This window comes from Lytechinus variegatus, chromosome 3 (assembly GCF_018143015.1).
Source record: "Lytechinus variegatus isolate NC3 chromosome 3, Lvar_3.0, whole genome shotgun sequence".
Lineage (NCBI taxonomy): Eukaryota > Metazoa > Echinodermata > Echinoidea > Temnopleuroida > Toxopneustidae > Lytechinus > Lytechinus variegatus.
This window is the reverse complement of record NC_054742.1, coordinates 49,252,572-49,280,271: the sequence shown is the minus strand read 5'-3', so window position 1 is coordinate 49,280,271 and position 27,700 is coordinate 49,252,572. Positions and strand designations below refer to the sequence as shown.

Sequence of the window (27,700 nt, the reverse complement as noted above, 5' to 3'; positions counted from 1 at the left end):
AAAGTAGGCTTACTGTACACTTTTAAATGAAGTTATGAGGGCGATTTTCTCAAGAAAGCTATATTTGTATGTGTGAAAAACCATGTTTAATTAAACAAGTATCAGGTAGAGGCTGATGACATTTTGTCGTTAAGAATAAATCTGCAAGTAGGAAGCAGGGTATTATCATGACTAAGCCTAATGTCACACTCGCGTCGATGATTCTGATCTTGACAACATGGACTGATTGGCGTGCACTATTAGTTTGGCCAATGAATCACTTTTGTCGATGTTGTTTCTTCTTCTCTGCACCCTGCCAACCTCCTGACCCAACCGACCCACGAATACCAGCAGGCTGACGTAAAGTTCCCAGCTTGGCAAAACTGTAAGGCTCACCAGGCTCTCATTCCTATAGACGCAGCTACAAGCGTCTGCATACCGTTATCTCAAACTCGTTTTTCGTCACCGGACTATACCCTAAAGCTCCATCTCCCATCAAACCCCGTGTAGCCACTCGATCGCAACAGGCATCGCTGAGTCCAAGAGGCTATTCTTAGCTCTGGTGCTCTAAACTGGATGGAAATTCTGGACTGCCTCTCTGACTCCCCCATTGTTCGTACCCTCCATCTGATCACGTCAATTCGATGCCGAGGCTTTGTGATATCTGTGAGACATTTCGAGTCGGAATTGTTGACGATCCTATGCTATCAAGCTGCGCGGAGGCGGCAGGGAAGGCGCAATTAGGAAGTTGTTGACGGTTGGGTTGTACCCCCATCTTGCTTGGTTACGAAGTTTGTTTGGACTGGTTGCGTAAAAGGTTCTATCATCCATGACCTTTAGGATAATTGAGTGGATCTCCTCCTACTCTTCAGCCTTCTCAGCTTCTGCCGCCCCTTAGATGAGGGTCTACTTTCTCTTTTCAGAAGATACCAAGCCTCGGCCTACTCAACACATCTGGCTTTCATTGTGAGTAGAATCTTATTTTCAATCTTCTATTTAATTAGCACGAGTTGCTGAAAATTCAGCTCTTCTTTAGCAAGATACAACTCTTCGTAATTGAATGGAAGTGGGTGGTGCGACAGGAAGGGTAATAGGTCTTCCTAATTTCAAAATGCCGTACACATTCTAATGATGTACAACCTCTTAAAGTATAGAATAAGAAAATAATTATATTTAAAATTATGGGAGGGGTATATTATATTCCTATTATGAGACTGATGTAGTTTGAAGAAGGTTATGTTGCATGGTGAGTGACACGAATTTAGAGTTTTGCTCTAAAATTGAATTTTAATCATGAATATTCAATGTTTGTAATCAACCGGGAGTCCAGACTAATCGACACCCAAGCAGCACACTGAAAAGGCGCACAAGGCATGGACACTTTTATTTCCATTACGATTAAATGTGGCTTTAATGGAGTTTATTGTAAGGAAGAATGATCGCAAACCAAGGGAGGTGGCATACAATTACTACTTCAAACAGAAATTGTCATAGACAATCGTTGGAAGTAACTAGTATAGCAACATCAAAGGTATATACACTGTTGCTGGCTAAGTTAACCAGAAAAGAGATAGAATGGTGGTATTCTTTTTAGTGGGAATGGTGAGTGATCTTACCTTTTCTAATACTTTGATGTTTATGGTAGAAAAGCATCGAGGACGTGTTTACAGTGTATAATACCCATGGTAATTGGTCTAGCATCACCTCCTGTAGTGAAATACCTTAAACACACCACCATGGCAGGGATTCTCAGCGTCTGTTAACGCCATTCTCTTAATCGCTGCTGTACCCCGGTGACCGTAGGAAATATTTTTGGAATCAACAGCACCTGTTTGGCCTACCACGAATGTTTTTTTCCTTTTATCCCGGATGTTATCTACCATTCTATACAGTCTACAAGGATTGTGGCACTTTTTGTGGAATATCATATTTATCATTTGCAACATCATACCGATCGAGGAAGTGCTTCGGACCTGCCTTCCTCCGGATTTTTGAAATATTTTTACTTCACTTCAGTCGTATCTCAGTTGATGGTACGTCATTTGGAGGTAAAGTGATTCGAAAACTCCTTTATCAAATTCTCCTCAGCTCTGTATGCCATTTTTGCTAACTTGTGGCTAATACTTGTCCGGATAAATTTTTACTTTGCAAATATCATATTACATGCAGCCATTACCGTGATGATAAACATTGGAAATCAATAGGGCCTGCATGTAGGACTATATAAAATATACAATATATAGTGTATATTGTATATATATAACATATATAGTATAGCCTGTATGACTATGTATAGTGTAAAATATAGGGTCAAATTGTTAACTAGCACGAGGGTAATTATGTGTCCTACCAATATCGGGCAGTATTTTATCCAATGCGGGAAGCACATTGTCCAGTGAGGTTAAAAAATAAGCACCAGTTACTTTAGAATTGGCAAAATTTTCATCACACTGGATAAATAAAAAATGCCTAAAACAAATGCCCAATGTTGGTATGGCAAAAGAGAACCATGCTTACTATTTCTCTTTTTGAATCCAGTTGAACGAAAATAAGCAGTGGTTTGTAAGCATAAAACATAATTATGCTAGCCAGAATTAGATATGGTATAGCGTAAATGTCTTTGATGATGTTCTCACACACAGAAAAAACAAAATTATACAACCTGTATAAAATTTTATACAACCGCTGTTTACTATATGAACCTTACAACTAATGTTTAAAAATTATACAACCCTCGGTTGTTCAAAATCTAAACAGCAGGTTGTATAAATTTTTTATACAAATTATGTTTAAAACTTGGTTTTATACAGCGGGTTGTAAAAAGATTTTTATGCAATACTGATTAAATTTTGTACACCTGTATAAACTATGGTTGTATAAAAAAAACTGTTCAAAAACGGTTGTATAAAAGAAGGAGGCAAAGAAGAAGGCAAAGGAGAAACTTTTATGCTTTCAGTTTCATTCAAGATATTTATTCTTGCATTTCACACCTGCACAGTAAAGTATGCATGTTTTACATTACATACATAGGAGGCAATACTCCCAAAACTTTTTTTTTACAAGGTATCACTTAAATCACTATGTAACACTGTGGAAGACTCTGACATACTATATCGGAACACGGACGAGTAGATTCAATCCTGCACAGGGAAAGGTAGAAAATTTTGAAATGTGTACAAAATATGAAGAAATGTCCATAACTTATCATTGACGTATTTGCTGCCCTCTTGTTATCAATATATATTTTTAAAAAGCAGAAATTTTCTTATTACTTGTTTCAGTAACAGTAATTTATTTTATTCCCCCCCGCTTTTTTTACAAGAAAATCAGACACCTGTGTGCTTTCACAAATGCGAAAGATTAACATTATCCTAAAAAGATGGGGATCCTTGTAGTGATCTTAAGTATGCAGAAAATCTCAATCCAGGCATTATATCTAAGAAGTACTATGATAACTAACTTGCAACAGTGAAGAATTCACATTTTTTCATATTTCAAATAGCTATTTGATACATAAATTAATGAAAATTACATTGAATATTGGCATGATAACTTTAGACAAAAATGTCATTACAATTTCATGAAACATTGCAAATAACAAGACTCATAAATATTACATCTATTTCAACCTATTTCGATGCCTAAGACGGGGGGGGGGGGCTGATAGTCTGATACAGCCCCTCTTATGATCTCGATCGCAATAAAACTTGGTACGAGTGTTACCCGTCGCATAATCTACAAAACTGCGAACAAGCTCATTGCTAATTAATTATGCTAATTTATGCGTAGAATAAAAATTTTGCTTTAACTAACTAAATAATGCCCCTAAAATGCAAATTTGGGGTACACAGACACTTTATATGAATCTGATCAAATGTACAAAAAAAATCAAAATCACATTTAATTTTTTTATGTATTTTATTGTTTTCTAAATTTCTTATGTATTTCTCAATTTTTTTGGAAATTGTCAGGGACTTATTTGGACCATAAATAAGATGGAATTGATAAATTTCAATCAGTAAAAGGAAAAATAATGATACATTTGCCTAAAAACTCTATTTGCATTGGATTTGTACACAAATTCATATTTTTGTTAAATTTTGGGTCTGCAAGCACTTACGAAATGCGTTATTTCGGAACCGCGTATCCGGGGGTCGGAAATTTGGTCTCAAAAGTTGCGCGAGACTTGAACGTAAAGAGTCGGTGAGCGACGCGGTCAAAAAATTTTTGTGATAATGCCATGGGTAACACGTGTGCGAATTTTCGTCTCGATCGCGCCATCCACGGCGGAGATCGTAGGGGGGGGGCTGAATTAGCCCCCCCCCTCCCCGTCTTCTTAGGCGTCGAAATAGCCCAGTCTATTTAGGGTGTAGCCACTGAATACTATGTGAGCAAAGCAAATATGAAATATATGTCCTATTACAGACCCAAGCTCAGCATTACTGCAGGCCAAAGTGAAATAAGTGTGCAATGGATGAAAAATTAGAGGGTGGTATCCAATTATGGTACAAAAGATCCTTCGGTTTTAATGCATTGAGCAAATGTTCAGTTGCAGAATATTTAAAGGACAAGTCCACCCCAACAAAAACTTGATTTGAATAAAAAGAGAAAAATTCAAAAAGCATAACACTGAAAATTTCAACAAAATCTGATGTAAAATAAGAAAGTTATGGCATTTTAAAGTTTCAACAAAATAGTTATATGAACGAGCTAGTTGCATCCAAATGAGAGTTGATGACATCACTCACTATTTCTTTTGTTTTTTATTATATGAAATATTTCATTTTCTCATCATTGTCATGTGAAATGAAGTTTCATTCCTCCCTGAACACGTGGAATTCCATTATTTTAACATTTTGTGCTTCAGGCAAGGAGGTCCTAATTGCCAAATTTGTAAAAATTGACATATTGTATAATTCAAACAATAAAAACAAAAAGAAATAGTGAGTGAAATCATCGACTCTCTCATTTGGATTTTACTGGCTCGTTCATATAACTATTTTGTTGAAAATAAGCGAAACTTTGAAGTGTCATAATTTTCCTATTTTACATCTGATTTTGATGAAATTTTCAGCATTGTGCTTGTCTGATTTTTCTTTATTGATTCAAATCAACATTTTTCTGAGGTGGACTTGACCTTTAAATAAATTCAACGATGGAACATTATAACTAGCATTGAGAAAGTATCGAAATGAGTCAAATTTATCCTGGCACAACAAGTTGGAATAAAGATTGTCATCTAAATGTTTCAGACATGCCTTAGTCTTAGAAGATTCTTTCTTGTATTTGCATGAAATCTGGAAAGATGATGTGTACTGGACTTAAAGTTCTTACAACAAAGATAACAAGAACTGTTCTTCTGCACCAAAAGGTGAAATTATTCAAACAACTCTTTAAATTACCCAACCGTTATAAAAAATGCCATTTGACCTAAAAATATTTACATGTGATCAATAGAATAACAAACGAGCACTCCTCTTAACCCCAACTAGACCAGGCTTTTTTGGCTGCTCTGTGGGGGGGGGGGGGTGCCCCGGGAGCCACTTACATTGACGAGTGGATACCATGCGCGACCTAAAAAAACAGGTAAAAAGGATGTCTTTTTAACGACATGGCACGTTGCGTACGTAACGTGATAATGGTGTAAAAAACACAAATATAATGAAAAAAGGGTATCTATTTCGCTAGGAAAATCACGTGTTTAGGGTCAAATTTGCGGGGACGATAAAACACAATAAAAATGTTTCATAAAGGATGTCCTTTTTGCCCTAACACTTCGTGTTTAGAGTCCGATTTGCACGTAGAGTAGATGGGGTCGTACCAAACCAACTAAGGTAAAGCAGACAACCGAAGGACCCATAACAATAAAACATTCCTGTACTTGTTTAGGGGTTCATTTCAGGGAATATTTGCCAAGAGTATCGTTTTGTTTCCAATAGTTGTTAAGGGTAGGGTTTCACACGCCAATACTTGTTAAGGGGTGCATGTTCCGAATATGGAAATTACGTGTTTAGGGTGCTTTTCGAGACCCCATGGTCGCGCATGGTATCCACTCGTGAATGGAAGTGCCCCCCCCCTGCCGATCACGCGAGCAATTTGCACGCTGGTAGTGTGCGATGTAATCTACAAGGCTGTATGGTAAAATTTTCCAAATAATGATATTATTTTATATGAATTAATTTATGGGTAAATCATATTTTTTTGCTCTAATTCACTTCATACCATAAAGCTCCCAGAATGCTAATTTTTGGTAAAAATATTCTTTGTAGCATTCTTAACAATCGCAATTGAAAAAAACTTCAGTTTGGAAATCAATTTCTTATGTATTTTATTGTTTTAGGAATTTCTTTGTTTTTCAACCTTTTTTTCACCAGATTTATATTATAGCACAGCCTGTTTGAAGCATATAATTATGCTAAAATCAATTGACTTCTGCTGTTTAAAGTAAAAATCATAGCTTTATGAATAAGATGAGAAAACTCAATTTGTATTGACTTTGTGGACGAAATCACGTTTTGGAACAATTTTTGGTCAGACATGAACTTACGAAATGTTGCATAATTTCGGGACAACGTACCTGGGCATCGTAAATTTGGTCTCAAAAGATGCGCGAGACTTAGTATAAACTCTGAGAGTGGCAGGGTCAACAAATCTCCCGCGGAGGAATGATCGCAGATAATGTTGGGGGAAGGTTGTTTTAACCCCCCCCCCGGCCTGGTTAGGGTTAAGAAGGGGAAGTAGGTGTTAATTAGCACCTTTTTCATATACTTGCTCACAAAACCTAAAATACTGTATGTAAATGTCAATGAAAGGCTGCCAATACAAGGTTTAAAGGCAAGGTTCATCCTGACATTGCATGTTAGTTGGTGAAAATCCACCAAGAATAAGAGTTATGAAGTTTTAAATTTGTGACTTCACATGCGAGCAGCTCCCCATATTTTATGTGATATCAATTCTATACAAGTGCCTTTTCTAGGGAAATTGGAAAATGATTTTACCTGTGGATTCAATGTTATCAGAAACATTATTTCATACAAGCTTCTGATAAAAACCCATTTAATTATCATGAAAACCATTAAAAATGGCAATTTATGGAATTTATATTACATGATTGACATATTGGGAGCTGCTCGCATGTCATGTCACAAATTTAAAACTTTGAAGCCTCATAACTCTGTTATTCTTTGATATTCGGCAAACTTTAATTTATTAATTTCTCTCATGGTTCTCCTTAAAACAGACTTGATGTCAGGGTGAAATTAGGTCCAAGGGTGCCACTGTGCAATCACTCCCAGGTATGGAACGCGCCATTGTCAATTCCTGTTCATCTTCTTTTTCTTCATGCTCCTTCCTAAATAAAGTGCAAAACAAAGAATCGAAGGGGGTAGAAGACCAATCACACAGACATCTAGTTGGATAATCTGTATTATACCTTACATACTAAGAGCAGGGTTGGTAATACAGGAGTGGGAAATACATGATATTTCGAAAATCATAATGACAAGGGTTCACAAAACATCAAATTACATCATTCTACCAAAAAAAAAGAAATATCCAATACAATGACACTTTGGCTATATCACTGAAATTAAAGATCTAAATTGTTCTATTCTTTTTGGGCCATCATGTATAATGAAATGGGCAAGTGAATCTGGTCAACTTACGATTTTCAGCATGGGAAATCATGCGGCTCAGATTTTTTAATTGTGGTATTGTTAGCCAATATCTTCAAAGGGATGGTCAAAAGCTGAAAATATTCATGTCTTAAATACATACAGTAGAATTCACTGAACAAAATGCCGAAAATTTCATCAAAATCGGATAACAAATAATAAAGTTATTGAAGTTTAGCAATATTTTGTGAAAACAGTCGTCATGAATATTCATTAGGTGGGCTGATGATGTCACATCTCCAATTTCTGTTTTCTTATGTTATTACATAAAACCATATTTTTTCATTATTTCATACTTGTGTGAATAATACAATGTATGTCTCCTTTATAATGAAATAAGTTGCAGCAATCAATATCTAATGCACTAAATGAAATGTCAATCCAATTTTTCTAGTTCTTGGAGGAAAAAAATTGAATAAACCTATTTTCATACAATAAAATACAAAAGAACAAGTGGATATGTGACGTCATTAGCCCACTTAATGAATATTCATGACGACTATTTTCACAAAATATTGCTAAACTTTAAAATTCAATAACTTTGTTATCCAATTTGATGAAATTTTTGGCAGTTGGCTCAGTGAATTCTACTCTATAAATATTTTCAGCCTGGACCATCCCTTTAAGAAGGACTTCTATTGCTCCCCCCCCCACAAAATAAATAACATGAATCAGCGTTGATCTCATTACATTATTGAGGTAAAACCATAGGAGGTATTTTTCTGAGTTTAGAGAACTGCATTTAAGGAGATTTCAAGTCTTCGCAAGATGTGCAGTTTTGCATAGACATCCAACAACCATGACATACATGCAGAATAGGTATTGACTAAGTCATTGTGTGAACTTATTCCATTGTTATGATTTGCGCTACAGAATTGAGATAGTATCAGGATTATTAGATAGAACAAATACAGTCAGATAGCTGCCCTGAACAGATTTCAATGTTGGGGTCAAAATTTTACTTGCCCACATTAAATTTTTTTTTTACCTTTTTGGGTAAGCAACTTAAGCACTTTGATATTTTCACTTGCCTTGGTCAAGTGAGCATGCGCTACAGTCAAACCTAAGTGCTCTCAAAGATTGCCAACAGTAACGTTCTAATATTGTTAAGGAAAATCAGAGCTTTAACCTAAATTGGCCAAAAAATAAATAAATATATAAATAAATAAATAAAAACTTTGAAAAAGTAAGATGATAATCAATACTTACTAATTGGAGATTGATGAAAGATTCAAGACTTTGAAGTACGGCACATTTAATTTGCCTCATTCCCCTTTCGTTCTGCCGATCAAAATCCCAGGAAGTACTGAAAGCCAAATTTTCTTCATTGTTGACCTGTATAAATGAAAATACGGTTTGAGCAAAGAAGTGACCGGTGAAGGAAGGGAAAACAAAATAAGAATGGGAGCAAAGAAAATAGGAAAGAAAGATGAAGGTGAGGAGATATCAGCATTTCAAACTAAATGTGTTTGCCTGCAAGTGAGATTCAATCTTACAAGTGGAATGGGTACAAGTATATAATTGAGATAAGGATTGAAGGTAATAAAGGGATTCACCATGGTGATTTCAGCCAAAATGTGTATCACCCATTAATATACAACAAAATCATTTTATATTCAAAAGGCTTGTTGACCCCTGCCTGTGACCTTGGAACTGGAGGTGACCTTCAAATCTCTGAAGATCATCTCTCTTAGATTGGTAACAATTTATGAGTGATGATAGAAATTTAAACAAACAAACCAAAATCCAAACAATGAGCTCCAAAAGTTCTTCAACCTCTGCTGTAACATTTGACCTGGAGGTGACCTTCAACCCCCCCCCCCCACTCCCCCGGGGACATCTTCCATCCAAGTTTGGTAAAAAAAATGGGCATACACTGTACATGGATCAAACGTTATGAGCTGTAATACAAAACTTGCCCTAATAGGCTTAACTTTGACCCATGCTCATCATCAGCCTGACCCATGAGGTGACCCTCATGTTTGGTAAAATTGAAATAAATTTGCATATAACCATGCTTCTCTCCAAGTTTGATTAAAAGCCTTGAGTACAAAGTTATTCAAGTTTTGTCAGTGTTCCCATTTGAAATTCCTGCAATGCATTACTGCTACACAATCCGGGGGGGGGGGGGGGGGGCACTCGACCCAAAAATTGGTGGGGTGTGCCGCGGGCGAGACAAAAAACGGGGGCCTTGGAGTGGGCTAATTGTAAAAAGGAGGGTCCTCGGAACGGGCTTCAGAACTACAAATGTTTGTGAAATCGGGGGTCCTTGGAACGAGTCGCCTGCATGTGAGTGCCTTCATGCATCCCTATGGAACAGGCATACGTGCATGCAGCTAGACCGGCAGCATGGGCAGCGGGTGCGCTAGCACAGAGGCAATGGTCAGACAGCGTTCATTGCAGCGGCTGCTTTTTCAAAATTACGACTCATTGTAGCAGATCGATCGGAACGGCATAACAGAAAATATGCGAAGTTTTGGAGCGGATTCCTTTTTCACGAGAAGAAAATAATATGCCTTGGAGTGGCTTTCTTTGTTCTTTTTCTTAATAGGCTAAAAATGCTATGCCTTGGAACGGAAATTTGAGTGTAAGAAGGGGGTAACCTCCGCTGCACATACCCAATATGCATTATATACTGAGTGCCCCCCCCCCCCTACACAATAATGCAATAATGGTGAATAATGCTGATAATGCTGTGCGCAGTGTTCAGCTGGTATTATGTTGAGAGTCAATTATCTCTCTTAATGGCTTGTGCAACACGATAGTAAAAAAAAAGGGTCTGTGTTACTTCCTCTTCAGAAATCATTACTCTGAATTGGTGTATGTTACTGTAGAACATCACTTGCTTGTTTCGATGAGGTCCATTAACTATACTAATTATGTTGGACAGGATTCGGTGTACATAAGAACACTGATTTCACTTTAAATTGTAAGCATTGTTATTCTTACACACCTGGAGAGGAAATATCCTCTTTTGCAGTTTAAATGCTAATTGATGCAGCTTTGTAAAAGTCTTCGCACTGCTACTGTAAGTTTGAATTGAGTATAACTATAAGACTAAAACTTACTCTGCGTCATTTTCTGGTCCACTCCAGCCCCTAGGATCTTTCTATACCCTGGATTAATCTTCTCCGCAAATTCCAAAGTCTGCCTGGACAACTTTGGCCACATTGTGAAAAGGGCACCAGGAGCTGCATCAATTGTTAAATCAAAGTCTTGATCAATCTGAAAATGAAATAAGTATTTATATATAAGCTGTATAACACATAATACAATTACCAGCAATACCATGTTTTCATACATTACCGGTACATTGTAATTAAAGTCATGCTAAATATTGCTCATTAAATAAAAAATAAAACTTATCAATGTTTGTAACAAAAACCCTAGGTCACATGCACACACTGCACAAATCAAGTAAAGTCTAGTGAGCTTTGACATTGACCTTTCTAACTAACCATTTATCACATTTTTAAAAATATTGATCACTATTAGAGTAATTAACCACTGGAGGAAAATACTTAGTATTTGCAAAATGAGGGGGGGGGGAGTTAGGTGGGGAAATTAATATCCCCCCGCCAGAGATTGACATTCATGGGAAGAAGACGTAACTTAATCTTTCCAATCGGATTTCAGAACAACTTTTCCACTAATCATAGAATTATGACAACTAAGATGCAACTGAATTTTTAACACTGAGGCAGAGTAAGTGATCCTATGATCTTGCACTATATTCTCAAGCAAGAAAGAGAATAATTTTGGAAATTCATAACCAAAAATGCTTCGTTCAACTTCGAACAATTAAATTAATTTTTTTTTTCATAATGCGAATCCACTGCACTAAGTAATCAAGTTATTTTACCATTCCCAAAAGCTGTAGATATTTGTCAAGAATTTCTGCTGTGCTTGGTCGCGGGTTTCCTATAGTCAACTCGTATCTCAGTACCGAGGTTCGTCACATTAACAACAATGTTGTCAGGTGATGAGTAATATTGCATCCAGTAGGTGACTTCATGCTCATCTTCTGCAACATTTAACTGTGATAAACATGAATCAAAGATCAAGAATAGTAACATTAATTATTACACAAGTTATCTGACTATTCTATAGAGAACTGATGGAATAAGTGGATAAATTGTAGAAATTCTCAATAAAAAATTCCCTACTGCACAGTGGGGAATTTACATGAAGTCAACCTAAATGTAATTCCTGTATCTCAGATTCAAAATTAGTTTCTGATCATTCACAAACTGTACATACATCTGCAATTACAATGTAACATTTAGATCTGTTGCTATTTGCATGTAGGCCTTTCCTCGCTAGGCTGGCCAATAATAAGGGACTATTGGCCAAGCTAGGCCAGGATTTAGATCTAGGTTTGGACCTATAGTATAGACCTAGATTTTAATGGGGTTTAACATACACATATGTAGACGTACAAAATTGAATAAAGTTGACTAGAAATAGATCTAGCCAGGCCTACATTACACGTAGGCTATGTGCTTGAGGACGGCCCGGTCCGAGCTTGTACCGGACCCGGTACCTCGCGCATATATCGCATCCGCATGCGATCATCGGCAGTGAATTATTTATGTGTGAGGATCTTCATCACAGTTCATGTAGGCTATAATTCAAATCACCAATTTTGAGACTAATACTAATAGAAGCATGGAAAGAAGTGAAACTTTGTGTAAAGATCGTGATGTTGCATGAATTTCATATTTCACCCCCATAAAATCCCACCTTTTGTCACTCAGAATATCAGATCGAGTTCATGGTCTCGAAGTTCGTGTAAGTGGAGCATGGTGTAGGCCCTAGTGGTAATTAAGTGGAGTACGAGTGGATCCTGCACGAACTTCGCTCAAGGTACCATAGTCTGCGCACATGCGTATCTGCGCAATTCTAGTAGAATCTATAAGATACGCAATGCAAACTTTACACATCTAATGCATAGACAGATATTTATTGCAAAATCCGACTCAGATCACAAAGGTGGAAAAATAACCCTATGACAGCCTCAAAATGCAGCCTTTCTCATCAAAATCTCCAAATCACGTGCAAAAGTGAATGGGTGCGCAGACTGGGGCACCATTTTTTTTTCAATCTCAAAATGACTGCCGGCCGAGCCGAGGTTTTTCCAATAAAATCATAGGCCTATATATTTCTGACTTGGCGACCATCATATAGAAATACACACGTACATGCACACACAATAAAACCACTGCAACAACGGTAACAATGCATTGACTTTTGAGATTATTCATGAACATTCACTCGAAATCAAGCACTGAATTTACCTCTAAAGATTGGAACTAAATGTGGGAAGTCCCACTCCTGAAGCAGGTTTGTCACCCCAAATCTTTCATTTTCTAAAACGGAGATTAAACACGATTTTTCCAGTGCACTGCAGCAGTCTCCGAGTCGAACATACTCAACGCCATCTTCCGACCACTAGCATAGCACTGCGCACGCGTACGCATGCGCTTTACATGTGCCGGTATCTTGTACAACCCCCTGTTCAAGCCTTCTGTCTACGGACCTTAAACAGGTCAATTCGCCGTGTTTTATACCGATATTTATCAAAGCTTAAACATGTGCTGTTCAAAAAATTATACAGCACCTCTTATACAGCGATATTTTGTACAGCGTTTTTACTGTGCAGCATTACTGTTATTTGTTGAACACCAATAGCAAAGTAATATGTCTTGAAAGCACAGGCATTTGATTGCATTGGCGTATTTAACTTGGTATTCTATTTCGAGTTTCAACAATCACGCTGACCAGTGCGTGCACTATCAGAGCCATTTAGGCCTATGTTGCCATTTTAACTCTGGCAGCACATGCCCCTTCCAATCCTATATTGAAAAAAGGATTTATGTTTATAATAAGTTTTATATAGGCATTTCACATCGCATGATACATGGTACATTCTATGTACAAATATAATCTAACATATTGTTCAAATTGTTCTACCATGTAATTAATCAAAACATGCGGCAGTGTACTCATATAATGGTAATGATTTCCATCAATACATTGAAATAATTTGTTTACGAAAGTTATGTTAATTTATTAACTTTACAAACAGGAATGTAATACAAGTTTCACATCTCTAGTTGTTCTGTGTTTATAGAAGAAGAAAATGTAACACAAGTCTTGTTTTCTGTAAGTTGTATATAGCTTTCCTATAGTTATGTAGAATAATGAATTCAATTCTGAAAACAAAGATGAGTGGTTTCAACCAAACTAATTTGACTGCTATGCAGATTTTTTACGAGCTCTCCCCCTCCCCATCTCTCTCTTTGTAGCTTTGCTTTATCACTATCTCTATGCCTTTTTTGTTCTGCGCTCCCTTTTCTCGGTATTAGTGAATACACACAGACACTCGCCCCCACACGAATCTCGCAAGGGCATGACTGTGTGACTATTATATAGCATAGCTGGAAGACACGTTGACTGATAATATCATATAGATATTTTTAATCCACTGATTTTTGTTCGTCCTTACAACCTTTATCATTTTTCCTCATTAGGTTTGCCCCTTATTATCAAATCATGAGAAAACGTGTTTAAAAGACTTTCCCTCCCTTTTGTTAAAAAAATAAAATAGGAAGTCAAATCGTCCTGTTTTATTTAGGAGCTATCAGTTCCCCTACCCCCAAATTGCCTATTGTTTACATAAAGAATTATGGCAATTGGTTAATAGGGACAGCAAGGCCCTAACCAACTTCAGCCTTCTCTTCTGACGTATGTAAGGTAAGCCCTGAGCTCTAGCTGTTTCGAATAACTCGCCTATTTATAGAAAGAATCTTGGCTGCAAATCAAAAGTCAGCCCATCTTCATTTTGGTAAAATTCAAACTAGAAAGTTTCAGGTAATCGAGTTGGATGTAAATAGCAATGACAATTCATATTAATTTTTTCGGACATCGACGTGTATGCCCCTAACCCTTTGGACAATTTCTATAACAATATCCTAGATATTTATAATCTGAGTCGATTGGGATTCACTGTTACCAAATGTGCATGTATAAAATATGTTGGACTAATAATTGTGACAAAATGTTTACTTAAATATGAGCAGTTTATTGAGTCATTTAGATTAATACGTGTCACTAAAGGTATGGAACTTCTTCGTCATATTCTGTGATGTCTATACGGGTTTTATCACGTTTTGGCCTTTGTTATTTGCATGCATTTCTTGGATCTAAATTTTGATACTTTCATCTCGTTCTCATTGTCAAAGATGTAGAGATAGATTGCCCCGCATGATCATACGACCTCTCCACAACATAGGAGTGTCTTTAGTCCTTTCCGTATTCACCATCTTAATATTCAATTAAAATTCAGCTGTCAGGGTGGCAAGATGATCACGAACCACTGACCTCGTTGACCTAACATGGATTTCAAAAAATTATTACAGGGAGATATGGAGACAAAATAGACCGGGTCGATCATTATCGATATACTCTGCCTGACACTTGAGCTCGTTCATACATCAAACATACATTATCCATTTTTATTCGCTTATTTAAAAAGGATACGTTTCAAATTTTAGGGTTGATATATCAATCGACGAAAGAAGATAAAAAGGAAGAGGGCTGACACTAGCCAGTATTTCTCTGAAATTGCCCAAATCCATTAGATTTATTTTTGATGGTCATTTTATCGTAAAAATATAGTGTGGTTATTGTATTATTGTAACAAAACCTGAATTATATCCATCTTGATTCATTTTTATTAAACTTGACTTTTCACTCGAAAATCTATGTTATTACTGGTACACTTCTAACATTGCTATAACAGATTGAGACTGTTATATGCGTAGCGAAAATTACGTTGTGTGTTTTTTTTAAGGTATTCATTTCATGCAACATTAAACAATAAAAAATAACTTAGTGATATGTAACAATTCTTAATAGTATTTAATATGAATTTAGTATGCGAAACTGTATATATTCATATTGTTATTATTCCTTGATAAAGGATCCCCTTCCTGCAAAAATCCTTCAGAATAGTTTATACTTAAAAGGGTTCGTAATTTCACATCCCACATCTCTTTGACGTGCACAGTAATTCTGCAACTCAATGGCTTATATGCCCCCCCCAAAAAAAAAAAAAAAACAACAACCTGTGTTCAAAGTTGAGTTTGTTTATTTTCATTCAAGTATACAGTCATGGTCTTTTACTTTGGCCATTATTGTTGTTTTTATAGCCAGTCCAAGAGTTGGGCCTTGCACACACTGACAGATTTTCTTTTTTAAAATTCTTCAAGGACAGTAAATATTATTGATGTGTGTTAACTTTTTCTACAAATCTATAAGCATGCATAGTTTAAACAAAAATGCATAGCCTTTCTGTCCTTCATAATACTATACAAGAAATTGTAGGCCCCTTGAAACTCGTGCATGCATCAGTATTGGATCTCGTTTGGTATAGCAATGGATATAGCAGTGCCAAGCTTTACCGTGTCTAATTACAATTTGGCCTGGACCAAACCCGTACATACCAATGGCTCTCATGTGACATTCCTAAGATATTCGGTCTGTGCTTCGTCTATTGGATTGCAGCCTACTCAGACAAACCAGAGTGTATGCGTGTCACCAAGGTTAAATTTAAATTTTGTTACCATGCGACAGTGATAGTTTCATATCTGCTTTAGATAACATTGACCACGTCTTCTAAAGCAAGAGCAAGATATAAAACTTTTTGCAGTGGAGTACCCTCAATTAAGCAAATTCTTTATCGTTCATAAGGAACGATTACTGTATTGAAATCTATTATCGATGCTGATTGCTCGGGTGGGGGGAGGGGGGACCTTGAAACAAGAATTTTAATGCTAATATAAGTGGCTCCTATAAAACTCTAACAACCTTTTCTGTTAGAGCAGATAACGGAACTGCTTTAAAAGACTCTTAGCTCTATAGGTTTTACCTTCTACGAAATTAACTCTCATTGAAAGGATTACCCACGAAGCGTGTTTTAATCTCAATGACTGATAGATAAATTGGGGTTCATCATTCTGTTTCACAGCAGTCAACAGCCTGTCACGTCGTATAAATCTCTTTCCGCCCGTGATTATATGGTGACATCGATGAAATCGTCAGCTGATGTAACAATAACCTTCAAAATATGGAGCAGGGGCAGCGGAACGGTTTTCAAAGTGGGGGGGGGGGTGACCATGCAAAAAATCGCAATCATAATATGGTCATTTTTTCGTTTTTGTACATGGTTTTGGAAAAAAGGCTGAAACCACCCCCACCCCCGCGGCCCCTGTGGAGACCACGATAAACGTCATATCAGCAATATTCAGGCCAACATTCTAAGGGATGTAGACCTCTAGAAAAATAACTGCATCCTGTCCTATACTGTACCTCAAACTATATACCATCTTAGCTTTGTACGCATATCTTTATTAGGTAGTTCCAGTTCTGAGGGATGGACATTGTTTGATCATGTTTCATTAATTTTAGTGGAATGATATACAAACTTCCATTAACATTAATACTTATCAGGGGTTGCGCCATAGGGACCAAAGCGACCAACCCTGAAAGTGAAATCGGAAAATGCGGAAGACAGAGAAGGAACAAAGTAGGATGAAGAGAGAGGCACAAAGGCACAAATTTACAACCAGGGCCGTTTCATATCACTCACAGTTTCACTACATCGTAAATCTTACTACCGATAATCAAATTTCTGCCAATTTGGTAATTACCATCGAACCTTGGCACGTTGTCACAAAGCAAGTCTCTTTTAGACTGGATCTTTACCAATGATGCACCAAAATATGCTTTCAACCAAATGTTTGTATGATCTTATGCTCTTTCGATTACGTAACTCATCATCCCAACTGAAGGAACCCCTTATCTTCACCACTGAGCAATACCCTTACCGCCACATGTGAATATATATTATTGTATGACTCATATGAGATCAACGTATGATATTCGGTACCACTGTGCGGCGCCAAGTGTATAGTTTATCTTGCTGACGGGCGTGCTGATGGTCTCGTTGGGCATGTTGGGTATCGATGGGAACCACTCCCTTAAACAGAATGGCACTGTCTTAAAAAGAATCAACGTTAAATTATTCATTCACTGAGAATGGAATATTGTACTTAGCATGATCATATAGCCATAAAAAATGAAATATTATTGTGTTATGGTCATTCTTTAAAAATAAATTGGGGATGACTTTCGTAAAAGCATCACATCGCCATGGCTATTGTAATATATTCCATGGTATATATCATCAAGACGAAAATGCAAATCCAGCGATTTGGAAGGTGACATCGTACAAAAAACAGATCCCTAACTCAAGAGGCCAACTTCGCCGTTTTCCATGTACTTTAAGAAAATAGGTTCACATTTGAAACTTAATAGGTGAAATCCATTATTACACTGAGGTCTCTTTACCCATGATATCAACCTTGTGGCCCTATCATGCCTACAGAACCTTCAGAATATGGTGCAATTTTTAATCATTCAGGTCAGAAAGGTGCAAGCTTTCATTTCTTTTTTACGGTGCCAATTTGAACATATAGTCCATTGGAATCCATTTGAAAATTCCTTGAAATTTTTAACAAATATTAATTGTAAAGAAAGTACTACCACATTTTTTACGTCAATATCACCCAGTTATACATGTACAGAGGATTAATAGAAAAATAATATAATTTAAGGATAGCTGCAGTCAAAGAATTGAGAAGTATCAAAACTGCATGAATACATGTGCGAACTAACGCGAACATAAAAGTCGTCTGTAAATGTCATGCGCTGCAGGCGTTCCTATGTCTCTCCTCGCGTGATAATTACCTGAGCATGTGTTAAACGGGATCTCTGTATCAATGGCGGCTCAAGACCCGTCTCGGATTAGGATACAATAAGACATGGTCATCTCAATTACAGGGGTGGGTATAGAAAATTGAAGAATTTAGGGGTTGAAGGAATGGACAAGCCTATTATGAAATAAGACGTCCTAATTTCCGGGCGCTGTTTGAAAGAGAACGGAAGGATTTTTAAAAAATCTTTGAATTGATGACCTGATAATTTTTTTATCATTAAACAAGTAACATTTACTTGCTTAAAAAAACCCACATTCAAAACGAGAATGAAACGGTTTCTAATTGCTGAATGAAGAGATGAAGCGGAAGGTTGGAGATGTAAATGTATAAATTACGGTGTATCATCCATTATTATGCAAAGTGATTTTAAACATTTAGTCTTCTTGTCGGTTTTTACCGCACCCCATCCCCCCCCCCGCCGGCAAGCAAAATGATATCCCTTCTTCTAAGATAATAAGATAAAGGACATTTAGCACCCTGTGATTATAAACTAATATTCAACGTAATTTTTTTCGGATTCGTAAAATAATTTCTTAATTATTTCTTTTATATATTATAGCTTTAATGCTCCCAATAAATTTAATTACTACAGGTCCATGGTTGTAGGCATGTGAAATGACATTCATAAACCAATCGATAACGATATCGATTATCATTTTTGATGTATTGTAAGCTGTTTCAGGATTTCAAGGATCACAAGTCATGATCTGAAAAAGTAATAAATCAAATCTTACACCATTGCTTTTAGCTTTGATGAAGAAAGCGGAGTCCCGATAACACCCTGGAGCATAGATTTTCGAACATAAATTTTACACTACATGGTATCTGATTTCATTACAAGCGCTTTTGGATTTTTGGTTTCCTTCTTCTGTTTTGCTGAGTAAAAAATATGGAAGTGAGTAAAGTTACTGGTAGGGTAATGATATGTGACTATGTTTGATTCATTTGATGTGAGTGATGAACACGAGCAAAATCATGACATCCACAAAACTAAAATAAAAAACATGACACTATTGTACTTAAAAGTATTTTTCGAGGAGGAGAACTTTCATCCAGTCCCTCAATTTTCTCTTTCCATACATGGCTTCATTCTCCAAATCTCCCTGCGACTCTCTTGCGCATTATATTGCTCCCATTAATATACCACATCCAGCAGAATGCATTAGTATGCATGCCCAGCAGCATGCCGCTACCAGCCCTCAACTTTCGGAATGCGTTTTACTCACTCTCTTTACCTCAGCGGAGCTTAGAAGTAGCTATGGGACTCTGCCACGTCCAATTACACACGGAATGTGCCAAACTCAACGACCATCTTGATGAGATGCTATCTAAGTTTGTTACAAACGAGTGATTGTTAGCGTACTTGTATACCGCTGATTTCTTTTTGTGATATAAAAGTTGTGTGCTGAACTGTGGCAATACGAAGGTTACGGAGATAACTTCTATATTTTGTATAGTTTCTACATCTTCATATTGACATCTGCTAATTCTAACCCCTCAAAAAGGCCTACTGCACGCCCATATCACCAAGACCATCGAATGATGATTGATGTCATTTTTTAAACAGCAAATTCCATTTCTCTTTTCTCTCTCCTATGAGGAACGAGTGCATGTTATTAGTTCGGAGTGAAAAGGCAACTCAAATGTTATCCTCCATCCTCAGCGTTTTCATCTGATATCCCTTTGACATATCCCTGACGGCTACGACAGCTATAGGGCTGTGACTGTTCATCATAACCGGGTTTCTTTATGATATAAACGCGCCTCTTGGTTTGTCCCTCTTTGAAAACTCCCGGCAGTTAAGGTCACGATTAGCGTTGCGATAATCGACTGCGACAGGCGCATGTTGGTTCAATCACAGGACCGTGCCTGTCAAACACACGGATATTTTGGTATGAAATATTGGTGAATGCAACACAGCGTGACAAAATTACCAGATACAGGCCCGCCATACCAAAGTCATCTCAGTCACGGTATTAGATGAGGTACCGTCAAGGGCTTGGCGATTTTGCAGATTCTGTTTTCTTACCGCCGTTCGTTGCAGGAACATTCATCACTTCGACCTCTTGAATTCCTTACGCTTATTTTCACTTTCGTCACTCACACTTATATTTGAGACTGATTCTTTTATTTAATGGAGCCATAGGATGACGACACATGTATTTATGATGTTTGATTTCATTTGAGTTTATGCCAACTAAGAATCGCCAGTCACTCCTTCTCGATTATCATTCGTAAAACTTGATGACATCAAAGGTCTTGTTTCAAAGGAGCCCCGCGACCTTAAACATTCAAAATGGTGGATTGTAGTAATCGACAGAACCGTCGTATTGCCTTGTTCATTACGGTTCTCGTTCTCATTATCACGGCGGCCATAATCACGATAGTGGTTGTGTCGTCAACGAAGTCATCGTCAGGATCATTATCATCAAAGATGACAACTCAATCATCTTCAGATTCAGAATCTCTGTTATTAAAAACCACACCTACACCGCAATGACGAAAACCTTTGACGTCACAATGGATAGATGCAACGAGTAGGCTTTTTGAGTGTTTTTCAGTTTAATTAAGGCAAACAGTATTTTCTTTAAAATCTCTCTTTATAAGTTTGACATCAGCAATGGCTTGCCGGGGAAGTTTGGTATTGTATATACAATTTAAAAGTAAGAAAATTTGATTTACAATAGAGTTGACATCAATTTGCCGTAATCCATGACTCATAAATGAATAAAACATGTGAAATGAAAGTTACTTTTTTTAAGGAAGCCCAAGCAAAACTCGTCTCATGCCTTATTATTATAACAATATTTTCTCAAAATCGCTCTCTAGTAAGGGGAACAAAATTGAGTGATTATTGATTAATGCATTATTTGTATTAAGATTGTTGATGTTGCGATATGTGTAAAGATTATGACACTTGCTTGTTAAGTGAGTGAGGTGTGTGTATTTGGGTGTGTGTGTATGCAATGCAGCGATGTGAATTTTTGTTTCACTTTCTCTTTTTTTTAATACAACCCATCGGTATGCATCTACTTACGAATTCCTCCCTCGTGTGTCATTCAATTTTGGTGTACATCAAACATCCCCTCTCTTTGGGTCGCTTTATGATACCAATTATATCCCTTTTCGGTTTGTACGTGGTTTCCTATCAATGATTATACGGCCATAGACAGAGTAATGGGAGGTCGGGGCGTGACGGATGTCATGAATGTGTAAATAACATGTCAACAAATGCGACTTACCCTTTTTTCTGTCAAATTTCGAGGCGTATCGACATGCTGTGCATTAGGAATAAGTTCTTTTTTTCTTGGAAAAGCAAAGGCTATGACTATTCCAATCTTTGTTATTGTTTTCAAATCAAAATTTGATTAGAGTACAATGCAACAAGCAATAGGGCCCGATACTGGCCAACAGTGACTCCAACCCTGTTCTTTTATTTCATGGTGTTTACATCGTAGTTTGTCCTTGATACCTTCATTACCATATACCTGAACAGTTACGTCTGAACACGGAATGTAATTCTCCTTTTTGCTGGGAATTCTTGATTAACTTAAAAAACAAAATTTGTCCATTACCGTGAATATGAGATCTCAATATGTCACGAATTCTTATAAAAGCTATTGCAGGGAGACGGTATCCTCACACACAAATAAATGCAACTGAGTGAAATATCCTTGGGCAATTGAGAACAATCTAATTAATCAACATATCCTGTACGCCTTTGCATTTTATGCGTGTCCTACTGACATTGGCATATGGTCAAAACCAAACCCTTACAAGTACTTATTCGGCACTGGAATTCAGCAGTTTTTCTTAAATCATATACGTAAAAAGTGTGCAAAAACCTTCCAAGGACACAAGGATTATCGTGTATTTTTTATTTTGTTCTTTAATAGCATCTCAGTTTCAACCGCCGCTTGTATCGATCTAATTATAGTTTCATCTATTATGTGTTGGTCTTAATATGTGTTTCTTGCAATTATTTGTACTTTGTCACTAACTAAATCCTAAAAGTAGCAAATTATGTTACCTTTCCTCTATATTCATTGTAAAAAACACGTATTCTTTATTTGAGCCATTTATGCTCCATTAAGATAAAGACAACCTTCTTGATCATGTCGTTACCTTAAAATATATATCATGATTTGCTTTATGTAAACTATGATTCGGCACTTTATAGGGTAATAATACTGCACCAGATAAATGTTTCAATTGGTACGATGAAAATCACTATTTCAAATAAAATATGCTTGAAAACAAACAAACAAAACGAAATTAACAAAAAAAAACAAAACTAAAAAAAATCATCCAATATTACATTTTGCTCACCTGGATACCAGAGAGTACAACGAAAAATTTGTATCACCTGCTGTTTTGGCCAATCAAATTTATCATGTAGATGTATACTTTCAGAGAGATGTTTGAATATACCGCATTATTAGACGTCCTTAAGCTTTAATTGCGATTTACCTAAGTTCAGCGCAGTACTTTCATTAGCGAAGTCTCATCTCAATCAATTTGCACGTCACACTCTGAAGATTGCCAATCTAAAATAAAAGGAAATGAAAATTCAAATGAAATTAAAAAGCATGAGTATACATTTAGAAAAAAAATCAAAGGTACATAAGCATGATACATGTACCTGTTATTTTCCTATAAACGGTAACACATGCACGATAAGGCTCATTTACCCTCTTTATCTCTGTTTCATTCATTGACAGATACCAAGTGTTCATCTCTTTCATCACTTGAATCAGATAGCAACTATTCTCTATTGGTTACACCAACAACGCTCTCACGATAGGGACCCCAGCCCGGCGCAGACGTAACATGACAATAGCTGCCATGGAGACGTCTGCATCCTTGCTTGGTGGTGGTGACGAATACTCCTACTCCTATAGGGTCCGAGACCGTCGGAGCATCTCTGGTGCTAGTTCAACTCCATCTTCAACGTCAAGTGGTTCTGGCAGCTCATATTCTTCGACGACATCATCTACATCACCGTACAGTAGTTCATCCAGGACTTCGTCCAGCTATGGAACCGGCTCAGGCTCTTCGTCGGGTTCGCACACTGTTGCTCTTTCTTCGATAATCGCAGGTATAGAGGTAGTTGGTGACAAGCAACAGGCAATCATCGAACGTCAGGGGAGCAAAACAAAGCTACGTGCTAAGCTCGAACCGCAAGATTCATTGGATAACTTTCCAGACAAGTACAAATTCGAGGACAATAAGCATGTATCTGAGGTAGTACACGGACTCAAGTCATTGTACGAGCAAGGTTCCTTGGTGGACGTGACATTGATCGTTGACGATGAGGAATTTCCTTGTCATAAATGCGTGCTTGCCGCGAGTAGTCCGTATTTTAACGCCATGTTTACGACAAATCTGGCGGAGAGCAGACAGAGTAAGATCCGTTTAATTGGAATAGACGCACCCTCAATGCGACTTATCCTCGACTATGCTTATACATCGCAAATAGAGATTAATGAAGACAACGTACAAGGACTCATGCTAGCAGTCAATATGTTCCAGATGCCAACATTACGCGACGCTTGTGCACGGTTTCTTGAGAAACATATCACGGTGTCCAACGCAATTGGTATCTACTTTTTTGCTGTCGCACACAACTGCGAAAAGCTCGAGGAACTGGCGAAAACTGTGGTAATGGATAACTTTGTCGAAGTGTGTAAAGAGGAAGAGTTTGTCACATTAGGAAAAGATAAGGTTATCGATATCATTTCCAAAGATGAGTTGAATGTAGACAACGAGGAGGTGGTTTACGAAAGCGTGATGGCTTGGGCCAAGCACGATCCAGACGCGCGTAGAGCAGACCTCGCAGATGTTGTATCTCACATCCGATTTGGACTTATCAGCCCATACTACATTCATGATGTCGTCGAACGCGATCGCATTGTGTCACATAACAAGGGTTGTCAACAGATCATCGACAGCGCTTTACAATATCACGTTCTACGGGATCGTCGCCAAGATCTTGACATGACGAAGGTAAACACAACCGCAAGAAAGGGAATGCCATTTGCAGATATGTTCGTCTTCCTTACCAATACGAGTGAGATGCTAAGCGATATCAACCAACCCACAACCTACCGCGTCAAGGCTTTACCCGAACTGATGGACGATGCAGAATGTGTCATAACAGGGGAAAATAACATATTTACCCTTTCGAAACAGCCAACAGAATATAGCGGCCGACGTTTATATTCCAATCGCAGAAGCGGTCTATTTCTCTTTGATCATTTTGAAAAGAAATGGTTACCGCGAGCCGCGATGAATGTCGGCCGTTGTAATTTTAGCTTGTCGGTATTGGATGGTCTCATCTATGCTGTCGGTGGCTGTGATGGTGACGATGCTCTTTCTAGCGTTGAATGTTACAATCCTGCCACCAACATCTGGAAGCAGATATCATCCATGCCGCAGGTTGTTAGGTTCGGCCATAAAGCTGTTGCAGTTGGTGGTCGGTTGTACTGTGTCGGTGGAGAGTCTGAAGATACAGTTCTCGATTCTTTGTTTTGCTACAATCCGCGGCTTGATAGCTGGGAAACGGTTGCCAACATGATCCTCCCGCGTACTTGCGCTAGCGTCGCCGTGACGAATCGAGAAATATACGTTATTGGAGGTAGCGTTGCGATGGGTGAGGTAGGGCCAGAGAATATGCTTAAGTCGGTCGAAATCTACAACCCTGAGAATAACGAGTGGCGTTTCGGACCAGAGCTCCCAGAAGGAAGGATGTCCTTTGTCACGGCAGTATTAGGTGGCACTATATACATTTTCGGCGGAGAAAATGGACTTGAGGATTGTGAGGCGAAGGTCTGGAAGCTTGAATCTAGTGCAACAGAGTGGATCGAAGACAAGGGCAAATGGCCACCTTTAGTTGCGCCATTCTCGTGTCTCGTCGCCAGAATGTCTAAGGATAGTGAATAGTAAAGACCAAAACAGGACTGACTCTCCTGACCACATCTTCTTGGGCAAACGATAACATTGCAAAATTAATCACGATTATTGCATGATACTTTAAGTTATTCAATTGCAATATTCTCGGTAAATGGGAATAAGATGATGGTCTATCGTATTCCTTATTTCGATTAATAAGCCCCAAGATATGAAGCTATTTTAAAAGCGATTCATCCGAGAATTGTAACTCTGATAATGTCTAAACATAAGAGAATGAAATTTTATGTGGCCGTAGGAAATTATTGTGATGTTTCAATTATTGAATATTTATTCATCTTTGTGAAGTTGTGGTCGTGTTCGCAAGCGGAGGGCAAAAATCGTCGTCATTTATTAATCGTGAATACTTTTGAAATACAGAGATTAATTTATACATACCTTGTTTCCAGTTTTTCACAACCCTGAGAGTTATCATTCATTCTATTTCCGTTGAAGTAAATGATCAACTCACCCTAGTAGTATGATTGTAGAAACAAGAGAAATTCATAAACACAAATTAGTGGTTCTAAAACATCAATTCTTAAAACATTTTTACTTGCATGACTTTTGTCGTTCATTTATAGGGAGAAATTCATGTTTTACTGTTATTTGCGCTTTTTATTGAGTAGCTGTTTATATACAGTTAATATGTCTTTTAAAACCATTAACGATATTTTACCAGATCTGTACGTCATTTTGCGTCTATCAACAAGTTACAGACTCTTGAACATGTAAACTTATGGCCCAATAGAAAGAACACACAGTCGGCCTTATTACCATATGTAAACGTGCCCTTGATGTACTATTGCAATGATTTGTGACTTTATATGGATCATGAAGGATACGATTAAGAAGATCCAAAAATATACCTTGACTGAAAAAATCATATGAGTCTGTCGAGGAATTAGTGAATAGGCGCAAAAGAGTTGACAGCCCCTGTGTAGAGATATCGTTAACGCTAAAAGAAAACAGGTTCATCATATCTGTGTTATATATACCATGCATTTCCACTGTCAAATATTTCCATGCATCTTTAGCCAGCGTTTTTATAGTAAAGCAAATCAATTATAACATGGTTAAACGCTTGTAATATCGGCCTAAATAATTTCCACAAAAAATTACTACTGTAAATTTATAATTGTTTGGCTGAATAGGTATATGCTAGAGCAATTGTAATTGAATCTCATTATTATGATGCCTTTGATAGATGATACGAAGTCAATTTCTGTAACTTGAAATGGATCATCAGGATTTACAAATTGTGCACAGCTACACTCTAATAAGAATAGGTTCAGCTTTGCTCAATTTCCAATTATTGGTCACAATGGAAGCAACTTTAAAGATCCGACTGTGCACCTGAATTGCACCTTTCAGAAAGGGAAACTTTTTTAAAGGTGCTCCCAGTGTAAAGGATATAAGGTACAGAGATGGGCCTATTATAGATACAATGTACGATCCAATGAATTAAGATGGTGGTATTTTCAGTGGTCGTTATCTGCTACACATTCGTGCACCCGTGTACCAAATATCTCGTGGTTTCCTAGACAATGATGGACAGTTTTCGTTACAGGACGGTAGCTTGGAGGTTCCATGACATTTGCTCCGACGACAATATCTCTGTTGGAAAATCTACACGTTAAGCCAAACATAAAACCTAACTTCCGTAACTACATTATTCTGAAACAAAAACTCTAGTACATTCCCAACTCTAACCCGATCTGAGATCGGGCCTTTGAGATATTAAAGACCGGAGCAAATGTCGTGTCACCAGGGACCCGTTGCAGAAAGAGTTGCAATCAATCGCAACTCTAAAAATCATGCGCAACTTGATTTTCAACCAATCAACAGCGCGCATTTGGGACTTGCGATTGATTTTTAGACTTGCGTTTAAACGCAACTCTTTCTGCAACAGGCCCCTGCTTGGATGGCGGTAGGCCAGAGAATAGTCCCTCTGTGCATAATGGAATATAAAGGAGTCAAACTTTAAGGTTTCCATGACATTATTAAGAGCTAACCGTCCATACTGGATGGAAGATGTTCTCTGTCCGTGCGTATGGTTTTGATTGGCGAGGTGGCATTTGAGCATTTTTTCAACGTATTCTTGGAATTCCATTGTTCCCCCCCCCCCCGTAACTGACTCACTTGCTTCCATCCAGATAACGTTTAACTAATCCAAAATTTTCCCTTGGTGTTACTTTAAGGTATTTACCTTAATAGCATTGTTACACGCTGTATTAGAAGTAATACGTGTTAGTCTAA

General features: G+C 37.5%; 1 protein-coding gene and 1 long non-coding RNA gene across 4 annotated transcripts; one reads left to right on the top strand and one right to left on the bottom strand.

The window, feature by feature from the left end:
* Positions 1-228: 228 nt before the first annotated feature.
* Positions 229-27,257, top strand: LOC121411234 (kelch-like protein 2). 2 transcript variants are annotated; one of them, XM_041603838.1, is made up of 2 exons: positions 229-945; positions 23,215-27,257. In XM_041603838.1, exon 2 carries the CDS (start codon positions 23,324-23,326, stop codon positions 25,433-25,435), a length of 2,112 nt encoding a protein of 703 aa, XP_041459772.1. In that variant the 5' UTR covers positions 229-945; positions 23,215-23,323; the 3' UTR covers positions 25,436-27,257. The 2 variants fall into 2 exon arrangements, with proteins under 2 accessions (XP_041459772.1, XP_041459773.1); XM_041603839.1 differs by lacking the exon at positions 229-945 and adding an exon at positions 19,536-21,030.
* LOC121411235 lies at positions 6,521-13,303 on the bottom strand. 2 transcript variants are annotated; one of them, XR_005969441.1, is made up of 5 exons: positions 12,950-12,964; positions 11,515-11,689; positions 10,721-10,877; positions 8,862-8,987; positions 6,521-7,330 (listed from the first exon to the last, which is right to left on the bottom strand). It is a non-coding gene; the product is annotated as an uncharacterized LOC121411235 (long non-coding RNA). The 2 variants fall into 2 exon arrangements; XR_005969440.1 differs by having other exon boundaries at positions 11,515-13,303.
* Positions 27,258-27,700: the final 443 nt, after the last annotated feature.

Coding starts and splice junctions, on each gene's coding strand:
- LOC121411234 (XM_041603838.1), top strand. CDS start 23,324: ATGACAATAGCTGCCATGGAGACGTCTGCATCCTTGCTTGGTGGTGGT.